Source organism: Barbus barbus (assembly GCF_936440315.1).
Source record: "Barbus barbus genome assembly, chromosome: 31".
NCBI lineage: Eukaryota > Metazoa > Chordata > Actinopteri > Cypriniformes > Cyprinidae > Barbus > Barbus barbus.
This window is the reverse complement of record NC_136759.1, coordinates 16,376,557-16,403,098: the sequence shown is the minus strand read 5'-3', so window position 1 is coordinate 16,403,098 and position 26,542 is coordinate 16,376,557. Positions and strand designations below refer to the sequence as shown.

The 26,542-nt window shown below is 35.8% G+C and overlaps 2 protein-coding genes across 2 annotated transcripts in view; one reads left to right on the top strand and one right to left on the bottom strand.

Moving 5' to 3' along the window:
- The window catches only part of LOC306851491 (mitochondrial import inner membrane translocase subunit TIM50-like), a gene marked incomplete at its 5' end in the record, with an annotated part of 29,781 nt that extends 9,727 nt beyond the window's left edge, over positions 1–20,054 (bottom strand). The window contains 6 exons of the mRNA XM_079387769.1: positions 1,550–1,669; positions 1,748–1,806; positions 9,137–9,158; positions 17,719–17,750; positions 18,750–18,909; positions 19,851–20,054. Of these exons, the coding sequence (XP_079243895.1) occupies positions 1,550–1,669; positions 1,748–1,806; positions 9,137–9,158; positions 17,719–17,750; positions 18,750–18,909; positions 19,851–20,054 (597 nt within the window). The remainder of the gene's footprint in view (positions 1–1,549; positions 1,670–1,747; positions 1,807–9,136; positions 9,159–17,718; positions 17,751–18,749; positions 18,910–19,850) is intronic.
- An 889-nt stretch (positions 20,055–20,943) lies between these two features.
- Positions 20,944–25,673, top strand: tnfaip1 (tumor necrosis factor, alpha-induced protein 1 (endothelial)). The gene is made up of 8 exons (XM_079387659.1): positions 20,944–21,235; positions 21,696–22,038; positions 22,143–22,312; positions 23,314–23,397; positions 23,519–23,571; positions 23,684–23,879; positions 23,965–24,757; positions 25,500–25,673. The coding sequence occupies exons 2-7, from the start codon at positions 21,798–21,800 to the stop codon at positions 24,181–24,183; spliced, it is 963 nt and encodes a 320-aa protein (XP_079243785.1). The 5' UTR covers positions 20,944–21,235; positions 21,696–21,797; the 3' UTR covers positions 24,184–24,757; positions 25,500–25,673.
- The last annotated feature ends 869 nt before the right edge of the window (positions 25,674–26,542 follow it).

Sequence of the window (26,542 nt, the reverse complement as noted above, 5' to 3'; positions counted from 1 at the left end):
TGACAGGTGGTTGGCCCAAAACAGTGTTCCAGATGGCATCATATGATTAACAGAAATTGATAAGGATAAACTGATAGGCAACTAAGGGTTGTTTAACACTAAATCAAAACGATCAAATTGAGACACTTTATTGTAGTCTGGATCTGAGGGCACAAAAATACACATTATACAGCACTGCACACAAAGAGTGTATGAACAGAATATACTAGAGCAGGCGCAGCTGTGTTTAGTTTGGAACAGGACAGGGAATTAGGAGCCAAATGCCCAAGAAAAGTTTGCTAGGGGTTCAATCTTACCAATCTAGGTTTAAGAATCATTTCATGATAGCTCTATGAATACAGTTCTGAGAATGTGAAGTCTATGTCTCGCAGCTCAAGGTGGCTCATTGGGACTGGGAGTTGACATGGTCTATGGTGTGAAATGCTAAACTTCATCTTAAACTTTATGAAGCATTTTATCATTATTGTACATACAGTGTGTTGTACACTGTTCCAACTATTTGAGATACAAATTGAAATGATTGGAAATATTACTAGAAATAAAGATGATTTTTTTTTTCAATTGGAAACAGGGTTCCATAGAGTTTTCCCCCCTCATATTAATTGTACTTTTAAAAACATATTTCTCACAATGAAAGCCCATTAAAATTGAATTAAAGGCAAAAGGAGTTAAAAAAAAAATTATAGAAATATCCAATTACACTACCATTCTGCAGTACGATTTTTGAAAGAACTGTCTTATGTTCACATTTTTTAGGAAACAGTGATGCATTTTTTTTCCAGGATTCTTTGATGAATAGAAAGTTCAAAACAACAGCATTTGCCCAAAACAGAAATCTTCTATAATACTATAAATGTCTTTTCTGACAATTCTGATGAATATGTAGTATCTGAATAATATATATTAGGGACGCACTGAATGTTTGGCAACCAAAATTATTAGTCCGCAAAAAAAAGCTCTTTCAGTTTTTCGGTGTGAGAATACGTGAAAAGATAGAATAAATTGTACCGAACAATGGCATTCTCTTCTTTCTCAGCAAGAAGACATTCTCTTCTGCTCAGCAAGGCTCTATTTATTTGTACAGTAAAAAAAAAAAAAAAAAAAAAAAATACGAGCTTGATTCAAGAACGCGTTCTCAAAAATGGCCTAAAATTAGTTTATTAACTTATTAATCTTAAATTAAATAGTGTTTTGTTGGTATAATGTCTGCTGAAATGTTAAAAATGTTCAGTGTTAAGTAAATATTTTTAAATTGTCATTTAGTAATAGTAAAAAGCACATTTTGGCTGTTTAATTTATGCAATGTGAAAAAAATGGCAAAATACATGAGGGAAAAAAAATGCAAAAAACCATGTTCGGTATTCAGCCCAGTATTTATTTTTGTTTGGTTTCGGCCAAGAATTTTCATTTCGGTGCATCCCTAATGTACGTGTAATATAATATATAGTATACACACACACACAACTTTTAAACAATAGTTTGCATTGGTCTTTCCTCATTCCTTAAATGCAGGTTCTCTCATGGTTATTTTAATTGAGCTGACACTTACCGACCACTCTGGATGGAGGAGGACGTCAGTGAGCTCCAGCACTAGAGTGTATGGAGGCTGGTAGTAGGGTTCTCGCAGAGGATCTGGAAGAAGCTTTGGGCTTGTGGGCTCTATGATCATCTACAGAGAAGCAGAAAGAAAACATCTCAGATTCTTTCCTATGCAGATATAGATTGGGAATATTTTGAGTATTCTAACCTGTCTGTAATCTTTGAAATATTTAAAGGTTCTTCTGAGCTGCTGGATGACAGGAACATCTAGATGACAGACAAATCATACACTGGTAAAGTCAGAAGAATAAAATGTTTATTTTAGCTCCTCAAATGCATTAAACTTACTAGGGCTGGGTAAAAAAAATATTGATTTCTCGATTTTAATCTATTCTCATTTTCACAAAGTGATATCTTTTCTTAAATCTGAAGAATTGTTCCAAATAAATGGCAATAAGCATTGTGCCTTGTTATTTTTGATATGAAAAAGTCTCAGATTTTAAATTTTGTCCATTTTATTACTATATTCAAACAATAAATACCATTTTGACACTGTTTAATGAGTGACAGACTGTAGCACCTCAGTACAAAAGCGGCATAAACTGATCATGTCCTCCGCTTTAGCCAGTTACAGCATGAAAATAACGTGAATGAACGTCCGAAGGTATCTTAAAAGAAAAAGTACAACTTACCAAAATCCGTATTCTATCTCATGTAATGACTTAATCAGTGTTTCGACCGCGGAAAGATGTCAATATAACAGCTTGTAAACAATGTCACGTCACATTTACCTCAGAAAAAAACATATTCGGTGACCATAAACCCGCAAGACAGCTAGAGAAATTAACTTTGGAGAGGAGCATTTTGCTAAATATATGCACTATATAACATATTATATTTTTTGTACTGTTCTTCAGTGTCTAATCCATCAAGTTATGACAGCAACCATTTAAATGTTTATATTGCAAAAACCCGAAATGTTGGGACTTCTTTTAAAATTTGAATAAAATGAAAACTAAAAGAATATAACATTATAAAAGATAACAAATGTTTAAACTGAGAAATTGTAAAATTTTATGCACAAAATGAGCTCATTTCAAATTCAATGCCTGCTACAGGTCTCAAAATAATTGGGACAGGGGCATGTTTACCATGTGGTAGCATCTCCTCTTGTTTTCAAAACAGTTTGAAGACGTCTGGTAGGGCTGGACGATATATCGCATGCGCATCTCGTCAGTTAAGCCGGTTCCTTGATTAGCACTAATAATCTCCATCAGCTGTTTTCAGTGGTTCCTGGAAGTATTCCTGGGCCCATTCAGTAATGTCAATGACAGAATCATGCCGATGAGTGACGCAATGTCATCTGAGGGCCCGAAGACCACGGGCATCCAACAAAGGTCTTCGGCCTTGTCCCTTACCCACAGAGATTTCTCCAGTTTCTCTGAATCTTTTGATGATGTTATGCACTGTAGATGACAAGATTTGCAAAGCCTTTGCAACTTGACATTGAGGAATGTTGTTTTTAAAGTATTCCACAATCTTTTTACGAATTTTCAAATTTGAAATTTGCATCAAATTTGCAATGAGCCCATTTAGTGGATAAGTGTAAAATTTCCCTGTTTAAACATCCTTTATGTTCTCTATGTTCTATTGTGAATAAAATATTGGCTCATGTGATTTTAAAAGTCTTTTAAAAAAATGTCCCAACATTTCCAGAATTTGGGATGTATTATCGGAAATTGAATCGAAAGCTTGTCAATCGTGAAATGTCAAAACCCAACCTTACAACTTACTGTATAAAATGCAAAAATGTTAAGTCGTTTTAAACCATTTATAGCTTACTGATATTACATCCCCACATCCAACAATAATGGCCACTTCAAGACAATTTACTACATCCCCACATCGTTCAAACTAAAGTTATTAGCCCCATTTCATGGCCTCAGCTCCCTCCAGTCGCCACATGCCATATGCCACCTCAAGCGGCAGAAAGGACAGATAAAGTGGCTCCACGCGGCTCGCTGTGCATCTGTTAAGGCAGCCAGCCCTCCAAGGGGCCCCATCAACAACATCAGAACATGAGGAAGGAGACTGATTGGGAGACATCGGGGGAGGGACGATATAAACTGCTTAAACACCCTCTCCTCCAGCCACTCAAGCCCTTTCCCTCCTTTTCTCTCCTGTTTGATTAGTTCGGAGGGGGAGTGTTTGTGCTCTGTGAGGGAGCATGTGCCTGTTGGCAGCCTCCAATGGAATAATCTTTCCCTTGAGACTAATGAGTGAGACAAGATGGACGTCTTGTCATAATACTCATGTTGAAGGAAGACAGTGGTGGTGTGTTAGTAGGTGCCATATATATATATATATATATATATATATATATATATATATATATGGCATTAGCAACACAGATTTGTCTCTATAAAGTAATTGATTTATGAGGCAAACCTGTTGAACAACAAATAGTTCTTCAAAAGTTTTATCACTTCCTCACCCACATATTGTTCTAAAGACACAATTGCTTTGAGGAACCCAAAAGAAAAATATTGAAGAATTCAAACCACCATAATAGTGGTCCATGCATGATATTTAAAGTCTTCTGAAGCCATATGATAGCTTTGCTTTATAATGATTTAATTATGGAACACTCAAATCAAATATCATATCTGAGATGTATGAATCACTTTATTGTGAATGGCGACTTAAATTTATATGAAGCTATTTGGACACTTTAAGAGAATTGAACTACGTTTATGGTGCTTTTGTGACAAATAATAATAAAAAAAAAAAACATTTTTGGAGCAAAGTTTGGGGTTGGTAAGATGTTTTTAAATGGTATGCTCAACAAGGCTGCATTTATTCGATTAAAAATATAGTAATAACTTGAAATTTATTCCTGTGATGGCAAAGCTGAATTTTCAGTATTATCAACAGTTGTGGTGCTTAATGTTTGTGGAAACTGATACATTTTTTTTTTTCAGGATTAGTTGATGAACAACAAAAAAAAGTCACTAAAAAAAAAAAGTTTATGATCAAAAATAAAATAAATAAATCTTTGAACGGTAGTGTAGAGTAACCATTTCTTTTACTTTTTGGATGATTCTAGAAAAAGTTTATCCTCTTCTCATCCACCTCAGTCGCCTGTTAAACTCCATCCAAACTGGCACATCTGTCCCAGCATAAGTCCTTCCTTCTCCACTAGACCAAGATCAATACAAAGGGTGAACAGTTGCAGAAACCGTTACCAAGACTGATCCAAGACGACACCGGAAAAGCGCAGAACAACTGGGTGCACTTTGAAGAGTCTCTTGTGCTAACTTTGTTTGTCAGAGTAAATGCGAGGAGTCCCATTGTTGCTTCACAGAGGGTCTGTGGCTCTCTGGAGGGATGTCCATTAAGTTTAAGGCAAGGAGGGAGGGAGACGAAGATCGATGGCTAGGCCTCCGGACACAACAAAGGCCTCCTTTAATCCTGCACTGGGTTAGCATATGCTTCGCTAGTTTGCCAAAGGCCATTACTCAATTTCCTTTCTTCCATCGCTTTCTTTGGGAGCCTCTTGCTTTTTTCCTCCCTGTCAATCGCTCCTTTCTCCATCCATGAAAAGCGGTCTTTAGGTGCGGCTCCTCTCTCCCTGCTGTCACATGGGGATCTAACTGTCCTGTGGATAGAGTACCAAGCCTATGCTTGTGTTTTCTTGGGTCATCTACAGCTCACCATTTGTTTGATTTGAGTATTGGAGGCTTTTTGTTCTTCAGGACGAAATAACAGTTCTGACCTACTAACCTATTCCTCCCTACAACGAGGACAACTCTACCTGGAACTTAGAGAAACATTTTTACTTTTCACTTCAAATATGAATTCATTACAGGTATATGAAAAAAATTTGATGAGCATACAGTAAAAAAAAATTCAGAAACTGTTACTTTTATTAAACAAGAATGCATTAAATTGATCAATAGTGACAGTAAACATTTATAACGTTACAGATTGTAACTATTTCCGTTTCAAATAAATTGTGTTTATTTATGTCCACAAAAGAAAAGAAAAATAACAACTTAATTCAACAATCTGTCTCCTCCGCGTCACCCTGACGCAATTTTGGAGAGTGTCACATACGTAAACAACGTATGCTGTTCAGTGTCAGCAGCCCAATCCGCGGATACACTGTTTACGCTTTGATGTGGACGTAAACCACGTATCCACGTACATACGTTGCATACATTGTTTACGTATGTGATACTCAAATGGCGCTTATAGGGTGACGTGGAAGAGATGAATTGTTGAATAAAGTCGTTATTTATGTTTTGTTTGCACGCAAAAAGTATTCTTGTAGCTTTGTAAAATTACGATTGAACCACTGATGTCACATGGACTATTTTTAACGATCTCCTTGCTAGGTTTCTGAGCCTTGATCGTGTAAGGATCCTTGCAGTCTAAGGAGCGTCAGAGAGCTCTCGGAATGCATCAAAAATATCTTAATTTATGTTCCGAAGATGAACAAAGGTCTTACAGGTTTGGAACGACGTGAGAAATTAAAGACAGAATTTTAATTTTTGGGTGAACTATCCCTTTACCATACATTCAAATAGAAAACAGTTCTGTTAAATTGTAACAATACTTCACAATATTACTAATTTTACTGCATTTCTGATCAAATAAACACAGCCTTGGTGAGCATAAGTTTTACTAATTATTCTAATTATATGAGAATAGCCATACCACAACTATAACAATAGCAACACAGAGGTACAATATTGTTTAAATCAATTTCAGCATGATTTTTTCCTAGCTGATTAATGATAAAAACATTGACAGCCAATCAAAGTTAAGAAACTCATAAGTGGCAGATGACTAAACTGCAGCACACGCTTATAATAAACAACATTATCGCCTACTGGTGTGGATGCTAATAGTTATTGTTAAAAATGTGAACAGGCTGTAAGATTGCATACTTAAAAAAAAATTCTTTGAGTTTTCAGGTTAATGAGATCCATGCCTGGCTGACTAAAAAGGGATTAGAGATAACCAAATAAGCCCAATGCCTTCAATGGAAAGTGAGCTTTCACACCTGAGCATTACACAAACCCTCCCCTGTTTATTTCCTGATTATTGTTGTTGTTATCGGTTGGTGATGAAATCTTTGTGTGTTTAAGCTCAAGCAAATCAACCCCTCCTCCTGACACACTTGAATCCACGCAGAACCACAGCAAACAAGACTACACTTGTTCTTTAAAGATCAGACACAGGTGATGGGTGAACTTGTCGTTATATTTCACTCCACACATTACACCAGTGACACAAGTACGAAACCATGCAGTTTCCAAAGTTTTAAACAAACAAAATTATTTTTAGTTTCGGTGATGTGACAGTTTGAGACTCCATAAATTATATCACAGGCCAGTTACCATTTCATACAAATTGAGTGATGTAGGTTTTGATAGGGGGCGGGTTGGCACAGGATGTGCATATATGTGTCTTCAATTGAATGCCGTCACTTGGCAAGGCAGAAAAGGTTTTTTGGAGGCACGCCTGTTTGTCTAGTCTCCTCTCCCTGAGGACGGCGCCTATCAAGGGTCCACTCTTCATCCCCACGCTGGCCTTCTGCTGTGTTAGGGAGGGTGAGCATGGGCCCAGGAGGCAGAAAACCTGCTTCTCCACTCCTTTGAGGGAGTAGGCGTTTCACCACGGTCCCTAAAGTAATCATGGCCCTTCGTTATGGCATTAAAAGCTATAAGAGCTTTAGTGTTGGACAGCAGCGCTTTGGGCTCGGAGGTAATAAATCGAGGTGGGGGGAGGGAGAGAAGGACAAGGACACTTCAGGGAATGCGTGGAATTAATTACGTAATTATGATAAGAGTGTGCGATCACGTAGAGGAAGCGAAAGCAGCCTGCTATCTCAATTGACATCAGCAGTGAATGAAAAGCGCAGGTGGTCTGCATTTACCGCTGTTAAGTGGCGTCTCTACCTTTACTCTATTAATGGTAATGCTCTGAAGATGGCATATCTGTACTCGATGGTGCTATAAATACGTCAAAGTCAAATAACCACATTAAAATCACCATAAAACCCAATCCATTCCACAAACAGAAAGTCAAACTAAAAAGAAACAGTACACCTAAAAAAATAAAATACAAAATACAATTATTATTTACTCACCCTCATTTAGTTTCAAACCTGTATGACTTTCTTCTGTTAAATTATGAAGAATAAGCCCTAGTTTGCAGTAAGTTCGATTTTTTTTCTTTTACAAAAGAATTTAATACTTTTATTCAGCAAAGATGCATTTAATTCATAAAAAGTGACAAAAACATTTATAATGCTGTGAATGATATCAGTTTAAAATCAATGTGGTTCTTCTGAACTTTTGAAATATCCAAGAATCCTGAAAAAGATGCGTCTCAGTTTCCACAAAAATATTAAGCAGCACAACTGTTTTTAACATAGAAAATAAAAATAAATGTTTCTTGAGCAGCAAATCAGCATATTAGAATGATTTCTGAAGGATCATGTCACACTAATGACTGGAGTAATGATGCTGAAAATGCATCACAAATACATTACATTCTAAAGTATATCAAAATCAGTTGTTTTTATCTGTAAATATGTCACAATATTACTGTTTTTACTGTAGAAACTTCTATAAGACACTTCTTTCAAAAACCTTACTGACCACAAAAGTTAAAAGTAGTGAAGCTCAGAGTTTCAAGCTCCAAAATTAAAAAAAGCAAAAAACAACTGTTGTCAAATGTAAAATGTACGTGTTAAAAAAAAGGACATTCTTTAAAAATTCACAATGTGTGTTTTACAGGTCACAGAAAGTCATACAGATATGAAACAACATAGCGGTTAATAAATGGCCACTGAATTTCTTTGGCGTGAACTATCCCATTAAAACTGAAAAAAGTCTCATAATTCAACAACCCACAATTAAGAGTCGATGCAGCGTGAATGAACGCAGTGAAATAACTGCCAATATGAACTGGCACATGCGCTGCATGCCACTGGTTAAGGGCCAATCCGGGTGTGTGAGAGATTGATGCTTGCAGGGGTCATGTGCAGGGGCTCGGCCCCATGAAACATTTGGTTGTGAAGTGGGCTGACACCCGCTGGCGCTGGGTAAAAGGTTCTGCATGGCACCAGAAATCCATCATGTGCCATGCTAACCTGATAGGTGAACAAATACACAACAAGCAGGCCAGAAGGGTCCTCATCTGCTAAAAAGGCTGTGTAACGGGGCTAACAATATTCTGCTTTCAAAAGGAGGGGGAATTACATTATTTTGTGCTTGTAGACTGAAGGTCTGCAAATAATGGAGTTCTCTACTTTATTTTTGTCAAGCCAACTTCCTCCTGAGATTTGAGCTATGCTTTCAGTGCCTTTAAACACACTTAAAGTGAAACTAAACTGTCTTATCAATTAGATGAAAATCTGTATGTAGGAATAAAATGCCCGCCACAATACGCCCTCAGCTTGGGTTATTACATTAAGGTTACTTTTTAATACAGTGTGAAAAGCCTTTGTAAGCGCTTGAAATGTCCAAACCATTTCATAACAGCCTCAGGGCCTGACATGTGTTCAGATAAGGGGAGGACTTACCATTATCAAACTCATCTGGAATCTGGAGAAAAAAAAAAAAAAACAGAGAGGTGAAATACAAGTAGACATGTTTTCAGTGTACACTGGCACATCAAGTCATCACATGTGTGTACGGGGAGAGTGCCTGCATACAAACTAGAAAAACAACAACAAATTAGCAGTGAAAGGTTTGATAAAACTCCTTTAATTCTTTTTTAGACTGACAGGTTATTTTATTTTCCATTTTCCTTTTAGTTAACATTTTTTAAATGAATTTTGATTTGCATTGTTATTTTACAAATAAGCTTTTTTATATATTATATATTCATTTTTATTTCAGTTTTAATTATTTTAGTACATGTTAAACTAAATGAAAACGACAAATGTTGCATTGGCAGCCATCTAAAAAGTTAAAATAAGTTTATTAAGTTAATGTTTGGTTCAGGTTTTGGTTTAGTTATCTATAATACATATATATTATATGTATAACACATTTATTCTATAATACTACTGAACAAGACACATCAGGCACAGTTAAAATACCCTTTGGCATATTACTGTCAGAGTTTAAATGTAAAAATATTTAGTTCTTATTCTTTTAATGACAATTCACAATGGTCCACCAATAAGTGCCACACTTATTAATATTCAAGTGCATCTGCCTGCAGGTTCTGCCCCTCATGGGGTCCAGGACCCTCACATGCTGCCTGGTGGGACGGCTCACAGTACAACATGGCAAAGGGTCTGTTTCTAACCCCTGTCATTCTCCTACTGCATTCATTCATTGTACAGAAACCGCTCTGGCGTCCTCCACTGGACAAAACTGCACACAGCCAGTAAGCAGAAACAAATTCTAGCTCCAGCCTCAGTTTTATGCTTCATCACATGAAAATGTCACTCAATTATAAATGTTAAGTTAAAACAGAAAATATAAATAAGTGGAGTAAAGAAAAGCAACATCTTGTTAAACATGAACACACATAACAACATTTCTGCACCTTATCAGACTTCAGTCAATCATGGCTTTCCAAATTTCTTTGTCTGACTTTCTTCTGTGAAACTAAGATAATTTGAGAAACGTCTCTCTCTCTCTCTGTGTGTGTGTGTTTCCGACATGCTGCAAAGTGTTCCACAGAAGAAAGAAATTTGAACAGGTTTAGAATGACATGAGGATGAGTAAATGATGATAGAATGTACATTTTTGGCTGAACTATCAGTTTAGGTTTCAGTCATTGCTTGCAAAGAGATAAAGAAGACAGATAATAAAGAGAGGGAGATTGTTGTTTAGATTAATAAAGCCATATTGTTTTAAAAAAAGCAATGGATAAACTTCATGGTTATGGATCTAACAGTAAATGCAAGTGTTGCCTATGGCAAATGAGCATGCAAGCAAAAATATTATCAATTCAATATGACTAAGCTATGGATTTGTATTTATATTTGTATTCTAAGAGAAACTACAACCACTGGAGATGAAAGCTCTGTAACCATACAGAGTGCACTATACTGTTATCTACCCACAACACACTGCTATTCAACATACATTAGTATTCCAGATGGATATACAATACAGTTTAAAATTTTTGGGTCAGTAAGATTATTAAAAAAAGAAAAAAATATTCAGGAAGGACACACGAATGTTACAAAAAAAAAACTGTTACATAAATTATGCTCTTCTGTATTAAGGTTTCCACAAAAATATTAAGCAGCACAACTGTTTTCAACATTGATAATAAAGTAAGAAATGTTTCTTGAGCACAAAATCAGCATATTAGAATGATTTCTGAAGGATCATGTGTCACTGAAGACTCAATAATTACGCTGGAAATTCAGCTTTGCGTTTTTGGAATAAATTAGGCTTATACAATTTAAAATATAGTACAATAGAAAAGAGTGATTTAAAGTGTAACACATTATTACTGTTTTTTACAGAATTTTTGATCAAATAAATACAGCCATGGTGAACATAAAAAATTCTTTATAAATTGTTTTAATATTCCTACTGATCCCAAACATTTGAACAGTTATTTAAATGAATCTGTTAATATTTCTTATCAGCACTGAAGAATATTTGAATTGAAATCCTTGCAGAAAATGCTGCACATGCTGAAGCACAGAACCAAACTCTAACAGCCATAGTGGCTCATTCAATTCTATTCTATGAGAAGAGGATTCAGCCTTTGCTCTCACGCTGCCACCTCCCTTAAGTGCCCTTCAATTAAGAACTTTGGCTGTAAGAAATGGCACCCTAAAGCCTGGCACACTCCACATATACCTCCAACAAGGTCTTAACTACATGTGAAGTGTGCCCAGTTCCATCACTTGTCCAAAAGTGGGAAGTTTGTGGGAAGTCGTGGCCTAATGGTTAGATAGTCGGACTCGTAATCCAAAGGTTGCGGGTTCGAGTTTGATTGTAGGTGGGGGGAGTGAATGTCCAGCGCTCTCTCCACCCTCAATACCACGACTGAGGTGCCCTTGAGCAAGGCACCGAACCCCCAACTGCTCCCCGAGCGCCGCAGCATAAATGGCTGCCCACTGCTCCGGGTGTATGTTCACGGTGTGTGTGTGTTCACTGCTGTGTGTGTGCACGTTGGATGGGTTAAATGCAGAGCACGAATTCCGAGTATGGGTCACCATACTTGGCTGAATGTCACTTCACTTCAAAAGGCAAGCAAGCCAAAAGGGTCATTAAACCAAAGAAGTGTAGAGAACAAACATCACCACACTGTGCTAAGTGTGTCCTTCAAGTCACTTGTTTCTGTAGGACATTATTAAGAGGGTTTAATTCACATGACAAATGCTGGATAAACAGTCTGTTTGAAGGTAATGGCTATGGTGAAGGTTCCGGTTTTCAAAACAGTCCTTGAGCTAAAGTCTAGCATAAAATCAGCTACTACCTGCTGGAAATTACAACAGCCAACCACTTATTTTGTAAATACATAAAATCAAGTAAAATGTGTGCTAATGTCAAATGTGTAACAGTGGGAAATGACAAACAATCCATTCATGCGGGTTTTCCCAAACACTTTACAGTTACAGTTTGAACTGGTTTAATGATCTTTTGAGAACGTCTAATAACTAAAAGACTGAGGTGTGAACCATATCCAAAACATTTTGGCAGGGTGACAAGACCTTCTGGCAAGAAGTGTAATAAGTGAAGTCTCGCCGGTGTCTTCAGCATGAGAAGCGTGACTCAGCTTTGAAAGGTCTGGCACACTCCATTCACAACTGTTACGACATCTCAACTGCCTGAGAAGTGTGCCCGTTCAAAGTGATCCACAGCCTACAGGATCTCCAGTGACAGACATGTGAGGAACTAAAGCTTTGAGGCAGCAATCTTCCCGAGGAAACACCTCCAGCCTTTACATATAGCACACTGATGTGAAAGGTAAGCCTTTAAAGGGATAGTTCATACAAAAATGTCTAAGAGCCTGGAAAATAGTGCAATGTTTTATAATGATTGCTGATGTTAATCATATTGGCATATGACCAGGAACTGTGGAATTTGTTCAGCCCCCAGATTGTCTGATTGAGCCGGCAAACTTAGGGTTACCAGCTTTGAACCACCATCTACACAACCCCTCAAAAAATTAAATAATAATAAATATATAAATAAATAAAATGGTAACAACCCCTTCAAAAAAATAAAATAGCAAAAAGGCACTGTATTTGAAAATGAGCTCAAAGCAATTAACACAGACCTACAAAAAATTAATAAAATGCTTAAAGAAAAGGTGTTTAAAAAGAACTTCAAAAACTAAAAACTAAATAAAAATAAACAAAAAATAAGGTAAAAAGTACTTAATTTACACAACCCCTCAAATATTAAATAAACAAAATGATAAAAGTATAAACAAGCTACTAAGAAATGTACACAACTCCTCTGAAAAAAAGCAAATGTACTGTATTTAAAAATAAGCTCAAAGCAATTTACACAACTCCTCCAAAAACAAAACAAAAAAGTAAAAAGGTACCATATTTAAAAGTAGTCTCAAAGCAATTTACACAACCCCTCAAAAATGCAATAAAATGGTTAAAAGGTATTTAAAAATAACTTTAAAAAAAAATGAACAAGCTCAAAGCAATTTACACTCCTCAAAAAAATAAAAAAAAAGTTGTTAAAAAGGCTATTTAAAAAGAACTTCAAAAAAAAAAAAAAAAAAGGAAAAAAAATATAATAATAAAAATGTACCATATTTAAAAACAAACTCAAAGCAATTTAAACAATTACTTAAAGAACAAAAAAAAAATGGTAAAAACATGTACAAACATTTAAAACTTCAAGGCACACTGAAAATAACATGGTACCAAACTGAGCACTTTCTGTCTTACATTTAAAATTAAAGGGATCTGAATTGTCCTGGCAAAAGAAAAACCAAAACAAAAAATAAAAACAGACAAAAGCCTGTCTATGGGAAAAGAGCCAGGTTTCCAGTCCCACACTGTCACCTAATTGACATCCAATTGGAGTGAGTAGAGGTGACAATTTTTACAACAAAAGGTCTGGCACGCTTCACATTTTGTCTCATATATGGTCATATGCACATGTTAAAGTGTGCCTTTTGAAATAAGTGAAGAAAGTAGACCAGGAGAGGTGGAACCAGCAAACAAGACAGTTTTCCCATGCACACACCTTAGCCCAGCACATGCCGCAGTTTGGAGTTGTGTACATTTCTTAGTAGCTTGTTTATACTTTTATCATTTTGTTTATTCACTGCTCGTTTCAAAGCGAAGCAGAAAATAATAAACCTATGAAATTCATTTTCATTTATTTTACAGTGCAATTGTATTACAATATACGATATTACTGTCATAGGAATAACAATAATATAAAATTGTTGTTATTATTATTGTATTCTAATTTATTTGGCTTTCTAAAACACCAGTGTGAATGTAATTTAGACTGAGGGTATGTTCACAATTGTAGTTCGGTTTGTTTGGTTCATATGGTCCGGACCAAAAAGGAAAATGATACATTTGGTCCTTGTTCGCTTAGCGTTCACATTGGCATTTTTGACAGCGAACCTAAAGATACTGTACCTAAAGTTATAATGGTTAGAGAGTCGGACTCGTAATCCAAAGGTTGCGGGTTCGAGTCTCGGGCTGGCAGGGATTGTAGGTGGGGGGAGTGAATGTCCAACGCTCTCTCCACCCTCAATACCACGACTGAGGTGCCCTTGAGCAAGGCACCGAACCCCCAACTGCTCTCCGGGTGTGTGTTCACGGTGTGTGTGTGTTCACTGCTGTGTGTGTGCACGTTGGATGGGTTAAATGCAGAGCACAAATTCCGAGTATGGGTCACCATACTTGGAAGTATGTCACTTCACTCACTCATAAAGGCATGGTGATAAGTTCACAAACTGATTGGTTGGGTTGAATGACATATTTCGTGACAGAACTTACCGAACACCCCAAACAATGTATGATATCAAAGCACCCATTAACCGATCGGTCTGCTCAGTGCTGCTTTAAGTCGAACACACTGAATGTCTATCCAAATTTGTCTATCCAAAGTCCATTTTGTGTAAATCATAACTTGTTTTTAGAGCCAACAGATCTTTTTGGCAGAAAGAATTAAGAAACTGAGGCATGTAAAACATAGTAATACACCCCAGTTTGGGATAATAATTTTTTTTTTTAACAAACTTAATACTTTTATTAAACAAGGATGCCTTAATATTCGAACATTCATTAAGAGTGACAGTAAAGACATTTATAATGTCTCAAAAGGTTTCTATTTTAAATAAATTTTGAACTTTCTATTAATCAAAGATTCCTGAAATTATGGTTTCTACAAAAATATTAAGCAGCACAACTATTTTCTTGATTAATGGCTTCTGAAAATTCAGTTTTACTATCACAGGAATAAATAACATTTTAAAATATATAAAAATGGAAAATAGTTGTTTAAATTGTAATAATATTTCTTGGGGTGTCCCAAAATAAGGATTTACATAGTCGAATCAGAATTGTGGAATCTAGCTGATAGTCGACTGATAGCCGAATCATATGTTTGGGGCGGGGCAAAATACATGACCAAGAGTCAAGTAGTCAGACATTTGACAGTTATAAATACTGACGTTAACACACAGGGAAAATGTGTAACGGATGCCTGGCAGATACAAACAGGGCAAATAATGTTTCATGTTTTGATTAAAAGATAAAGTTATCATTAGCCGGCAGCATATCATGTTATTACTTATCAGAGCTGATGAAACTGGAGATTTGCACTAAATTAAACCAAATAATCCACATAAAATGAAATCAACCGATGCAAGCAGTATTCGATGAAGCCCGTGTACATCTTTACTCTACCTGTATAGAGATTTTCACATATTTCAACAAATATCCTGCTCATTTTTCTGACTTTGAAGCATAGCCTACTGCCACATAAAACTCCATGCGATAATAGTTTTATCCAGGCCTGGTTCCAGAATTAAATACTCAGAAAGTGTGCTCTAGCCTCAAATCACATACATTTCCATGTATATTTCTGTCCTGTCCATTGCTCTTTCAAGTTTGAATCCTGCATAAATATGCGGATGATATTTTTGAAACTTTGCAGCATGTGGCCAAAAAATAAAAGTTCTATACAAATTCTGAATGGATTAAAGGCTACAGGCTAGAAAGCAAAAGTTGTCCCTTGTCTATATCCTGATCTCATTAAGTTTTGTTATAATGAATTCGCAAGCTTGCACTTGACAAAATTAAACCTTTTGATTCTCCCCAGAGCACAAACACAAGTATGCATTAGATAGTTTGCCAGATCAGTTTCGCCAATATGATAGTGAATAGATCTCGAGCTTTTACATGGGTACTCAAATTAGAACCGGCTGAAATGTTTTGAAATCACTTGTACCCTACCTGATCTAAAAAAATCCAGTTTTTCACTCTGCCTGTGTCAGTTTGAGTCTTGTTAAAGATTTAAATCCCTGCCACCAAGATGCTCCTCTGTCAGTCATTGATTATGGAAAGTGAAACTTAAATCTGTCACGGGGTGGTTGGATATATTCATGCACGTAAAAAAAAAATATTAAAAGCCTCTTTCTTTTTAGATTCTTATTTACAGCATTATAATAATAGGCTGTATATTAACATTGGGAGAAAACCGGTAGTTCTATGTGAAATCAGACATTTGAGCACCCCAATACAGCCAAAATGGCATGATCATAACACCTCTGCGAATATTTGACTGTGAGATTGAGAGTCGAATCAGGCTCCTCTTATCGAAGCATCGAATCTATTTGGGGTCACCCTAAATATTTCACAACATTGGCGTTTTACTGTATTTTTGAAGAAAATAAAGGAGCATAAAACTACCTCAAACTTTTGAATGGTAGCGTGTATAAAAGCACAGCTGTTTCTGCTATAATGTTTTTTTTCTTGTTCTCCCTTCTTGTAATTTACAGGAAGACCAAAAAAAAAAAAAAAGTTAGACCGATCATTAAAGCCAGTCCCTGAGACAAAGAAAAGTTTACAGTACGGGAACAGGATAAAAGGTATCATGCTCACAATAAGATCACAAGAGCTGAGAACAGTAAAACTCAACCAATATAATGGATGAGGTGCACGATCAGGCACCGACGGCCCTCTGAACTCCCGTAAGATCACTGACCTGTGAAGTGTGCCTTTACAAGTGAGCTCTAACTTAAGCAGGTAACAAAACAGGATGTCTAACAAAGGTGGAGGTGTGCTCTTTAAAAGTGCGTGTGCTTCCAGAAAGATTACAAGACCTTGCTAATTTAATCTTCTATAAGACAAACAAGCTTAAATGCTCAATTACGAGCTCTAAGACCTTTAACACCTTAAAAAGATACAAGTTTGGAATAGAAAATCAGTAAATAATGACAAAATTTTCATTTTTGGGTGGAGACATTGCAATAAATCATAATATACAATAATAATTCACTATGAAATTGAAAAAAAAAAAAAAAAAACCTAAACAAAACAAAATTTCGGTTCTTGTCACAACACCATGGTCAAGCTACAATTACAGCACAGGTCTCTTGCATAGGAAAGAAAGGTATGAAATGCAACACCAACAATCAAAGCACAATTCACTCCGGTCTCCTGTGAGACTGCCTTTCTAAAGCGAGTCGTTTGAAGTGGGCCACCTCGAGAGGTGCTCGAAGTCTGCTCGCTGAAGAAAGGAAATTCACAGCACTTTGAGAAGTGTGCCATACAGAGTGAAAATCTTCACACTGATTCCCGATTGAACTGTCTGCCAGGCAAAAGCGATTGTAGTAGGCCTATCAATAGAAAGAGACTGGTGGGGGAGTGCAGGTGAGAAAGTGTGCCATGGGAAATAGTGTGGCTTAGAGCTTGTTTAAAAAAAAAAATCGAGGAAATAATGAGCAGATGGGAAGTGTTTTGGCAATAACTATCACCATTAAGATACTTTTAAACTGCTAAGTAAATCTATTCAGCTAATGTGCATTAACTTTTTTCTCTCTCGAGAAGGTGGTGAAATTCTTAGCTCATTAGACTATGTATAAAAGATGTATGGGTGATTTCAAAACATACGTTGAACTACTGCTTAACAATTCCTTGCCAAAAATAACTATTAAGTCTTAAAACCTGACTTTGTGAAAGTTCATGCTTACCTTATTTCCTTGTTCATCCACAGAATTGCTACCTACAAACCAGAAACATTCATAATTTGTGTCATGATTTTAAACTGTGAGTTTAAGCAAAAATTATTTTAAAAAGTACACACACACATATATATATACATATATATATATATATATATATATTAGTGCTGTCCAATGATTAATCGCATGCAAAATAAAAGTTTTTGTTTGCATAATATATGTATGTGTACTGTGCATATTTATTATGTATACATAAAGTATATATATTTTAATTTATATATTCATATTATAAATAAATTCAATATATAAGCTAGAATTTTTTCTTAAATATATACATGCATGTGTTTGTATTTATATATACATAATAAATATTCACAGTAAACTATGTAAACAAAAACCTTTATTTTGGATGCAATTAATTGCAATCAATTGTTTGACAGCACTAATACACACACACACACACACACATACACACACATACACATACATTAGTAAGCAGTAAAAACATAAATAAAATAAATTATAGTAAATGTGCAGGTTAAATAAATATTTACCATTAACACAACTTAATCCTCCAATACAAAAATAAAATATTTTAAAAAGTAAAATAATATTCTCCAGAGTAGCACATATACACTGAAAAAAATGATACATTGAATTTACTAATTTTTTTTAAGGTAAGTGGTTGCAATCAATTTAATTTAGCTACATTTAAATAAACAAATTTTGCTGAAAGTTAGTCAACTAAATTTGATTATTTAAATGTAGCTAAAATAAATTGATTGCAACCACTCACCTTAAAAAAAGTTAGTACAATTTTTTTTTCAGTGTATAAATACAAATTACATGTTTTTGAATACAAAACACAGTAACATCCAAAAATTCTCATGATGATTCAGAACAATCCAATAATCCAACAATGCCAGTCAAAAAAAAAAGTTTAAAATAATCCAACAATGTTCAAAGAATATCGTCAAATTTATAACATTCCAATCCATTGGTGCCCACCCTTAGCGTAAGAAAGCCACAGGCAAACTTACCGAATATGTACACAATGCCGACTGTGCTTCCAAGTCCCATAATTCCTGCTAACCGAAGGACCACCTTCTTAGCATATGCGGTGTTCTCTTTCTGTTTCTTGTCCTCACCCTGTTCATTTTTCTTGTCACCGGAGTCATCACCCTCTGGAGGAAGCTGGCCCTGTGAACGGTGTGTCAAAAGCATCCTGCTTTACATTTGCCTGGGATCCTGAGCATTAACTGACTTTTAAGCCAATTTCTCAAAAAGAATCCCAAATCTTACGTTACACAGCAGCCAGATTGAATATTAACTTCTGTGACTACTTTCTAATATGCACCAATTCCATTATTTTGAAGGGTCTGAGGAGCTATCACTCAGTGAGACCCATTGTCCTTTGACAGACATTCAGCCTTCAGCCCTTATCTGCATTCAACAGTCAAAAGAGGGCTCCTGACCTTGCATGATACAGCTCCAATGTGAAAGTCATAAAAAAGACATTTAAACCACACTCAATTGCAATGTTGCATTTTTTGCATTATGAACAAACTAAGTTTAACCCTATAAAGCATGCATCATATTTGAAACATGCATTTTGAAGGCCTCTAAATGATCATCATGGCAACCCGATGTGATGTATCAAATATGATACAAAACATAAAACACATGTATACTTTTTTTAGATTTTTTAAAAACTTTTTGTATAAACAGTAAATAAACTGTTCCATTTAAAAGTAATAGATTTTTCTAACTATTATTTCACAAAGCAGGTTTAAAGAAACTCATATAACTAGCATTTGTAGTCCAGCTCTGTCCTTTACAATCATTTATGCTACATATTTAAGAATAAATGCACTGATTTCTACTGATGATGTGAAAATGTAATCAATGTTACTGCTCTGTCATACATAACTCAGACTAACGTTACATGTCTGACTTCATTCAAACCACCACCTGTCAACCTTCACTAACCAGACCTAACCATTTGACATATTACTGTATTTTATTCATCAATATACTCAACGCCTAAGTACTAACATGAAAGAATGTAAATATTTGTTCCATAACGCAATAATGACCTAATACCCTGTCATGCAGGAATGTCAGGCGGTCATAGCGCTCACCTGGCTTTTCTGCTGCTGCTGGAGCCTCTCCTGCAGTATTGCCTGGGCCAGTCCTCCTGTGGCACTGCTACTAGATGTGTCGGCGGAGAGAGCCCTGACAGCATCCAGCGCCGCAGGGTCTGTGGCGCCTCTGGCCCCCTGCCTCAGTCTGAGGAGGCCCCGGCTCGCCCGGACACACATGGGATACACAGACACCGCCGACATCTTGAATATGATGCAGCTAGAGCACTGAGAGCGAGTGGAAAGGACAAACGAGTTTGATTGGTTGCGTCTGTTGTGATTGGCAGGCAGCGAGAGCCAATCAGATCCAGGAACAGCAACGCGAAGGCTGGTCTTGGAATGTCGTCATGTTCACCGTCAAAAGCTGTTAAAAGTTCCCAACATTTTTATTACAAATATCATAATTAAATGCAATGCTTGGTTTAATAATAAAATCAGATACTGTATAATGGCTAATAGATATAATAATGATACAAAGACGGTATCCTGTGGAGATATACATAATATAATATCGAGAAATCTGGAACATTCACTGTGATATGGGCATACATTTCAAAATAAAAGTACTTCATACTTGTGAAATACTAAAATACTATTCATACTTGTGTTTAATTACTATTTTGAGATGCCAAGCCTGTGAATACATGAATGAAAAAAAGTTGAATATGTATTATATTATATATATAATAAAATATGAAAAAGGAATGTACAACATTTTAAACATACAATTAAATAAAAATAAGCAAAAGTATAAAGTACAAATATCAAGAAACAATGTTAGATAAAGTTTTTAGTTAAAGTTATTACAATTGAAAAAGCCAGTTTAACGTCGTATTGTTTGTTAATGTTATTTAGGAAAGATGTTTTACAAATTAAAGCATTTTAAAAGGGTTTGGCAAGGTTGACAATCCCTGCATACTGATTTGTTTAGAAGAATGTAGTTTGTTTGTTTTGATTTGTTTTTTGTTTATTTGTTTGTTTTTACATAAATAGTATATAATATTTTCGTTCATCGAGGCCTCACACTCCATCCCAGTAGGTGGCGGAAATGCACCTTAAGCTGGTTTGCCAACCGCCATTAAACATACAAGAAGAAGAAGAAGAAGCAGAAGAAGAAGAAGAAGACAATCCCTGCACTAGCCAATGGGTGGCAGTAGATCCTTATCACGATATAACCTGTTGCTGTTGTTCTTTCAAAGAAGAAGAACAATCAACACCGTTCTGTGTTATCACTGAAGGTAGAAGTGAAAAGTGGCTTTTACTTTTGTTTATCTTCAGATTGAGCTATTTGTTTTCTTCTTATCAAATGTGGTTGAAGTAAAACTGTCGAACTGAACAAGTCCTCGGGTTCAGTTAAACGCCCAGGAGTTACTGAAGAACAGTGGGTGAGTTTTCTGGCTTGGAAAAGTTTCTTTATGGTGACAAACTTACCTTAACTTATAACTATTTTGAAATAAACTAACTAAACTAGTTCTAGCTTAGCATTAAACTTAACCACAGTCCAGAAATGTTTTGTCATTGTGCTTTTTGCGTCATTATATTGTGTTTGTAAACACAAGTAGAGACGTTTCTATTTTAATAGTAATGCAACAGCAGAAAAGGTTAATGTATTAATAGTCAAGATATACACAATATAGTACAAGGTCATATTTGCTGTTATCACTGGTAGTCATTGCATGGTTTTACCATATTGGAAATCTTCCACACATTTAATGTAAATGTGTTTGTTAATTGTCTACACACACACACACACACACATATATATATATATATATATATATATATATACGATTTATAAATAATATTAATAAATGCTATATGCATGTTGTTTTATGTGATGTGTAGCATGTAGGTTTTGCATCACTAGCAGCCTGCCCAGCAGCATTCACCACGGCGGAGGAAATCAGACCCATCGTTTGCAGGGTGGTTATCTACCTACAGCGGGACATGTCAGGAGAGAGTTGCCTGCACCATCTTCAACCGCAAACCCGGCCCATTTTGTCAGTCTCTTCAGTGGCCTGCCCTAAGACTAACACCTGCACATACCGCGGTGTCACCGGCAATAAGTACGTGCAGCTCAATGTTGGCGGAAATCTTTACTATTCCACACTGCAGGTGCTCACCCGACAGGACACCCTCCTGAGATCCATGTTCAGTGGCAAGATGGAGGTGCTCACTGATAAGGAAGGTGAGTTATTTAGACAGTGCCGAGATACGATGTAACCAGTTTAGCATTGGTTTGTGGTGCTGATGTTGTAATGTGATTATTATTATTTTTTTTTTTTTTGTAAGGTTGGATTCTAATAGATCGCTGTGGGAAACACTTTGGTTCGATTCTCAGCTATCTCCGCGATGGATTTGTGACCTTGCCCAAGAGCAGACAGGGTATCATGGAGCTCCTAGCAGAAGCCAAGTATTACCAGATCCAGGGATTGATAGACTTGTGCCAGAGAGCCCTGCAGGTTGGTCAAGACTTTCCTGGTTATTCTTGTTTTTTTGTGATTTTTATGAAAATATTCAGGTTATATTTCATCTTAAAATTAAAAGAAAGAAATTAGATATTTAAAATTGTGCCATTTTAAAGCTCCTACACCTTTTTTTATTGTTGTAATGCAAATAAGATTCTATTATTCTTGTTACTGTAATGTGAAAAGATATATTATTTACATTTTTAAATACTTTACATCTGGGTAGAATTTGTTTTACTGCTTCTAATATACAATCATTTTAATTAAGACTAATCATTGTGTACTGTATAGCAGTAAAATAAAACGTGTATTGTAGTATAATCCTGTTTGAAAATAATGGGAATATTAAAGGTTAGGGTGCATTATGGTAATGGGAACTGGGGCAAAGTCTTGTAATATCATATATAATAATATACAAGTTTGGGATAGGTAAAAGGTTTTTTATGTTTTTGTCTCTTACTCTCAGAAAGGCTGAATTTAATTTGAGCAAAAACAAATTAAAAGCTGTAATATTGTTAAATATTATTACAATTTAAAATAACTTATATTTTATATTTTTTATGAAACTGTTGAAAACGTTTGAAAATCAGTTTTGTGCTGATATTTGTGGAAATTGTAAGGCATTTTTTAGGGTTTTTTGAAAAACTGCTTTGATTTGAAATAGAAACCTTTTGTAACATTATTTAAGTCTTTACTGTCACTTTTGAAAATTTTAATAAACATACTGGCATAAGTTTGCTTAAAAGGAGTAAAATTTAGAAAATCTAACTGACTGCAGACCTTTGAATTGTAGTGTATGTATAGAATGTAAAAAATAATGCAAACTATTTAAAAGGTCCTAATTGCAAACTTAATTTTTTTATGTCTATCTGTCAGAAATAAATATATGCAGACATGCATAAATGGGGGTGACATATGACCCAGATATTTCTTGGCAGGCTTTGTGACATTGTTCCATTTTTTTTTTTTTTTTTTTATTGTTTGTTTGTTGGTAGGATAATGAAGAAAAGGCTTTGTGTGTTATCCCAGTCATAACATCTCCTAAAGAAGAAGAGAGGCTGATACAAGGCTGCGTAAGGGTGAGACTTTCATGGAGTGCAAATATTTCCTGTTTTTTGGTGTTTGTTTTATGTTCACACATAAAGCAAGATAATCTGCGACTCTGAATGTCTTTTGCCTTTATTATTTTTCCACATATAGCCTGTTGTAAAACTGCTTTACAACCGAGGTAACAACAAATATTCCTATACAAGGTAAATACCAGTGTTTTAAGCTTGATTTACCTTTTTTTACCAACGTGATTTACCTTTTTGAGAAATTCAGTTGGCTTCTAGTGTTTTGATTGGTGTTTATCTTCCTCAAAAGCAACTCGGATGACAACCTACTCAAGAATATCGAGTTGTTTGAGAAGCTGTCTTTGAGCTACAGCAGTCGTGTGCTCTTCATTAAAGATGTCATCGGAGACGAGATCTGCTGCTGGTCCTTTTACGGACAGAGCCGTAAGCTAGCAGAAGTTTGCTGCACATCCATTGTTTATGCTACTGAGAAGAAGCAGACAAAGGTAAGTCTTGTTGAAAAGGTATTTCAATCGACACTTTCATAGCCTGTTTGAACGTGTCAAAGAAGAGCTCTCGTAATGCGCTCAGGTTGAGTTTCCAGAAGCACGGATCTACGAGGAGACGCTAAATGCCCTGCTTTATGAGACTCTCCCAGTCCCAGATAACTCCCTGTTGGAGGCCACCCGCAGACGGAACAATTGTTGCTCGCACAGTGAAGAGGAGGAGGCCGTGGAGCTGAGGGAGCGTGTGCGGCGCATCCACGTTAAAAGATACAGCACTTATGACGACAGACCACTTGGACATTAGCCTGAATTGAGGCTTCCAAGACATTTCATATATATCCTTCCAACTAGTGACTCTGTTTTCACATGGCCTGTGGAGAACACTAAACTACCAGCTCAGTTTAACCACTTTGTCATTCGCTGCCTGAACAGATTGCTGCTTTGTCTTTTTCTGGGGTTTTTTTGTAGGTGGTTTGACAATCAATGTTTTGGATGAAATGCGGCTTGAACATTAATGTGAACATAACACAAAAAGTTGATCTTGAACTAGCATCAGTTCCTATATTTTAATTTATTTACCTCATTATTTGATTGTTTTTTAGGAAAACACTATGTTTTAAACAGTAGTTACTAACCTAATCATGGAATGTTTTGATAATCTTGCCAAGAAGAATTTGCCAAGAAGTACATCACTCTGTTCCTGCTAACTGTACAGGATCATATACTCTGTTGCAATCCTGCCTTATGGCTACATTAATCATCAAGTGCTGTGATTTGATAAAAAAGAAATCATGTATATGGACTTGGGGTGTTGTATTTGGGAAAATCGGGTTGTATTGTTTGATTTATTTTTTTTGTCTAGTAAGATGAAAAGAATTGTGTTTTTAATACTTAAAGGAACACTCCACTCTTTTTGGAAAGTAGGCTCATTTTACAACTCCCCTAGATTTAAACAGTTGAGTTTGACCGTTTTTGAATCCATTCAGCTGATCTCCGCGTCCGGCGGTAGCACTTTTAGCTTAGCTTAGCATAGATCATTGAATCGGAATAGACCATTAGCATTTGGTCATCAAAAATGACCAGAGAGTTTCGATAATTTTCCTATTTAAAGCTCGACTCTTCTGTAGTTACATCGTACTAAAACCGACGGAAAATGAAAAGTTGTGATTTTCTAGGTCAATATGGCTAGGAACTATAGTCTCATTCCGGCGTAATAATCCAGTAACTTTGCTGCCGTACCATGGGTGCATCAGCGCAATGATATGACGCAGTGCCTGAAAGTAGTCCCCAGCTAGGTAACTAGTTATGATATAAAGTTCCTTGATTATTACGCCGGAATGGGAGTATAGTTCCTAGCCAAATCGCAACTTTTCATTTTCCGTCGGTCTTAGTACACAATGTAACTACAGAAGAGTCAAGCTTTAAATAGCTTTAAAAACACTTTGGTCATTTTTGAGCGAGATGCTAATGGTCTAATCCGATTCAATGATCTGTGCTAAACTAAGCTAAAAGTGCTACCGCCAGACACAGAGATCGGCTGAATGGATTCAAAAACGGTAAAACTCAACTGTTTAACTCTTGGGGAGTTGTAAAATGAGCCTATTTCCAAAAAAAGTGGAGTGTTCCTTTAATGAATTAATGTGACCTCAACGTTTCCTGCTCTAGTTATTTAACACTCACAAAATATTTTCAAAAATAGTTGAAAATCTTTTAAACAATAATTCAGGTTTATTTGCCTATACATTTAAAGTTAATATGGTTCAAAAGAACAGTCCCTTTGACTGTCAACGTATGAACAAAAAAAGAAATTTAATCTTTCCTTGTTTTTTTATTGGAATTAAAAGTATTTTATTTTTATCTAGTGACTTTAACAGTAGATATTGAAAGAATAGTTCACCCAAAAATGAAAACATGTATCGCCTTCAGACCATTCAAGATGTAGATGATTTAGTTTTTTCATAGGAACAGATTTGGAAAAATTTATATGACTTGCTCACCAGTGGATCCTCTGCAGTGAATGGGTGCCGTCAGAATGAGAGTCCAAACAGCTGATTAAAACATCACAATAATTCACAAGTAATCCACACCACTCCAGTCCATCAATTAATGTATTGTGAAGTGAAAAGCTGCTTGTTTGCATGTTTAAATTCCATTTATTTCTATTTTAAGTTTGTAAATCCATCAAGACATTTTTAACTAAAATATGAGTCTTTTATCATGATATTGCTTCCTCCAGTGAAAAAGTAATCTCAGATGAATCAGGGGAGAAATTTGTGCAGATTTCTGATGTAAAAACAGTTATGCATTATGGATGCGGTTAAAACGCATTAATGATGGAATTGTTTCTTACAAACAAAGCTTTTTATTTCAGAAGACGTTACTTGATGCACATGAGTCGTGTGGATTATTTGGGATGTTTTTGGACGGCACCCATTCACTGCACAGCATCCATTGGTGAGCAAGTAATGTAATGCTAAATTTCTCTGAATCTCTTGCAATAAAGAAACTAATCTATATCTACGTAAACATTAAGCAAATTTTCATTTTGTTTTAACTAATTTATAAATAAATTGTACCACAAACCCCTTAAACAGCTTTGAAATATATCGACTCAGTAGTTTACATTTATGCTAGTTATTGTTCCAGTTGGCTGCAGCTGTGCC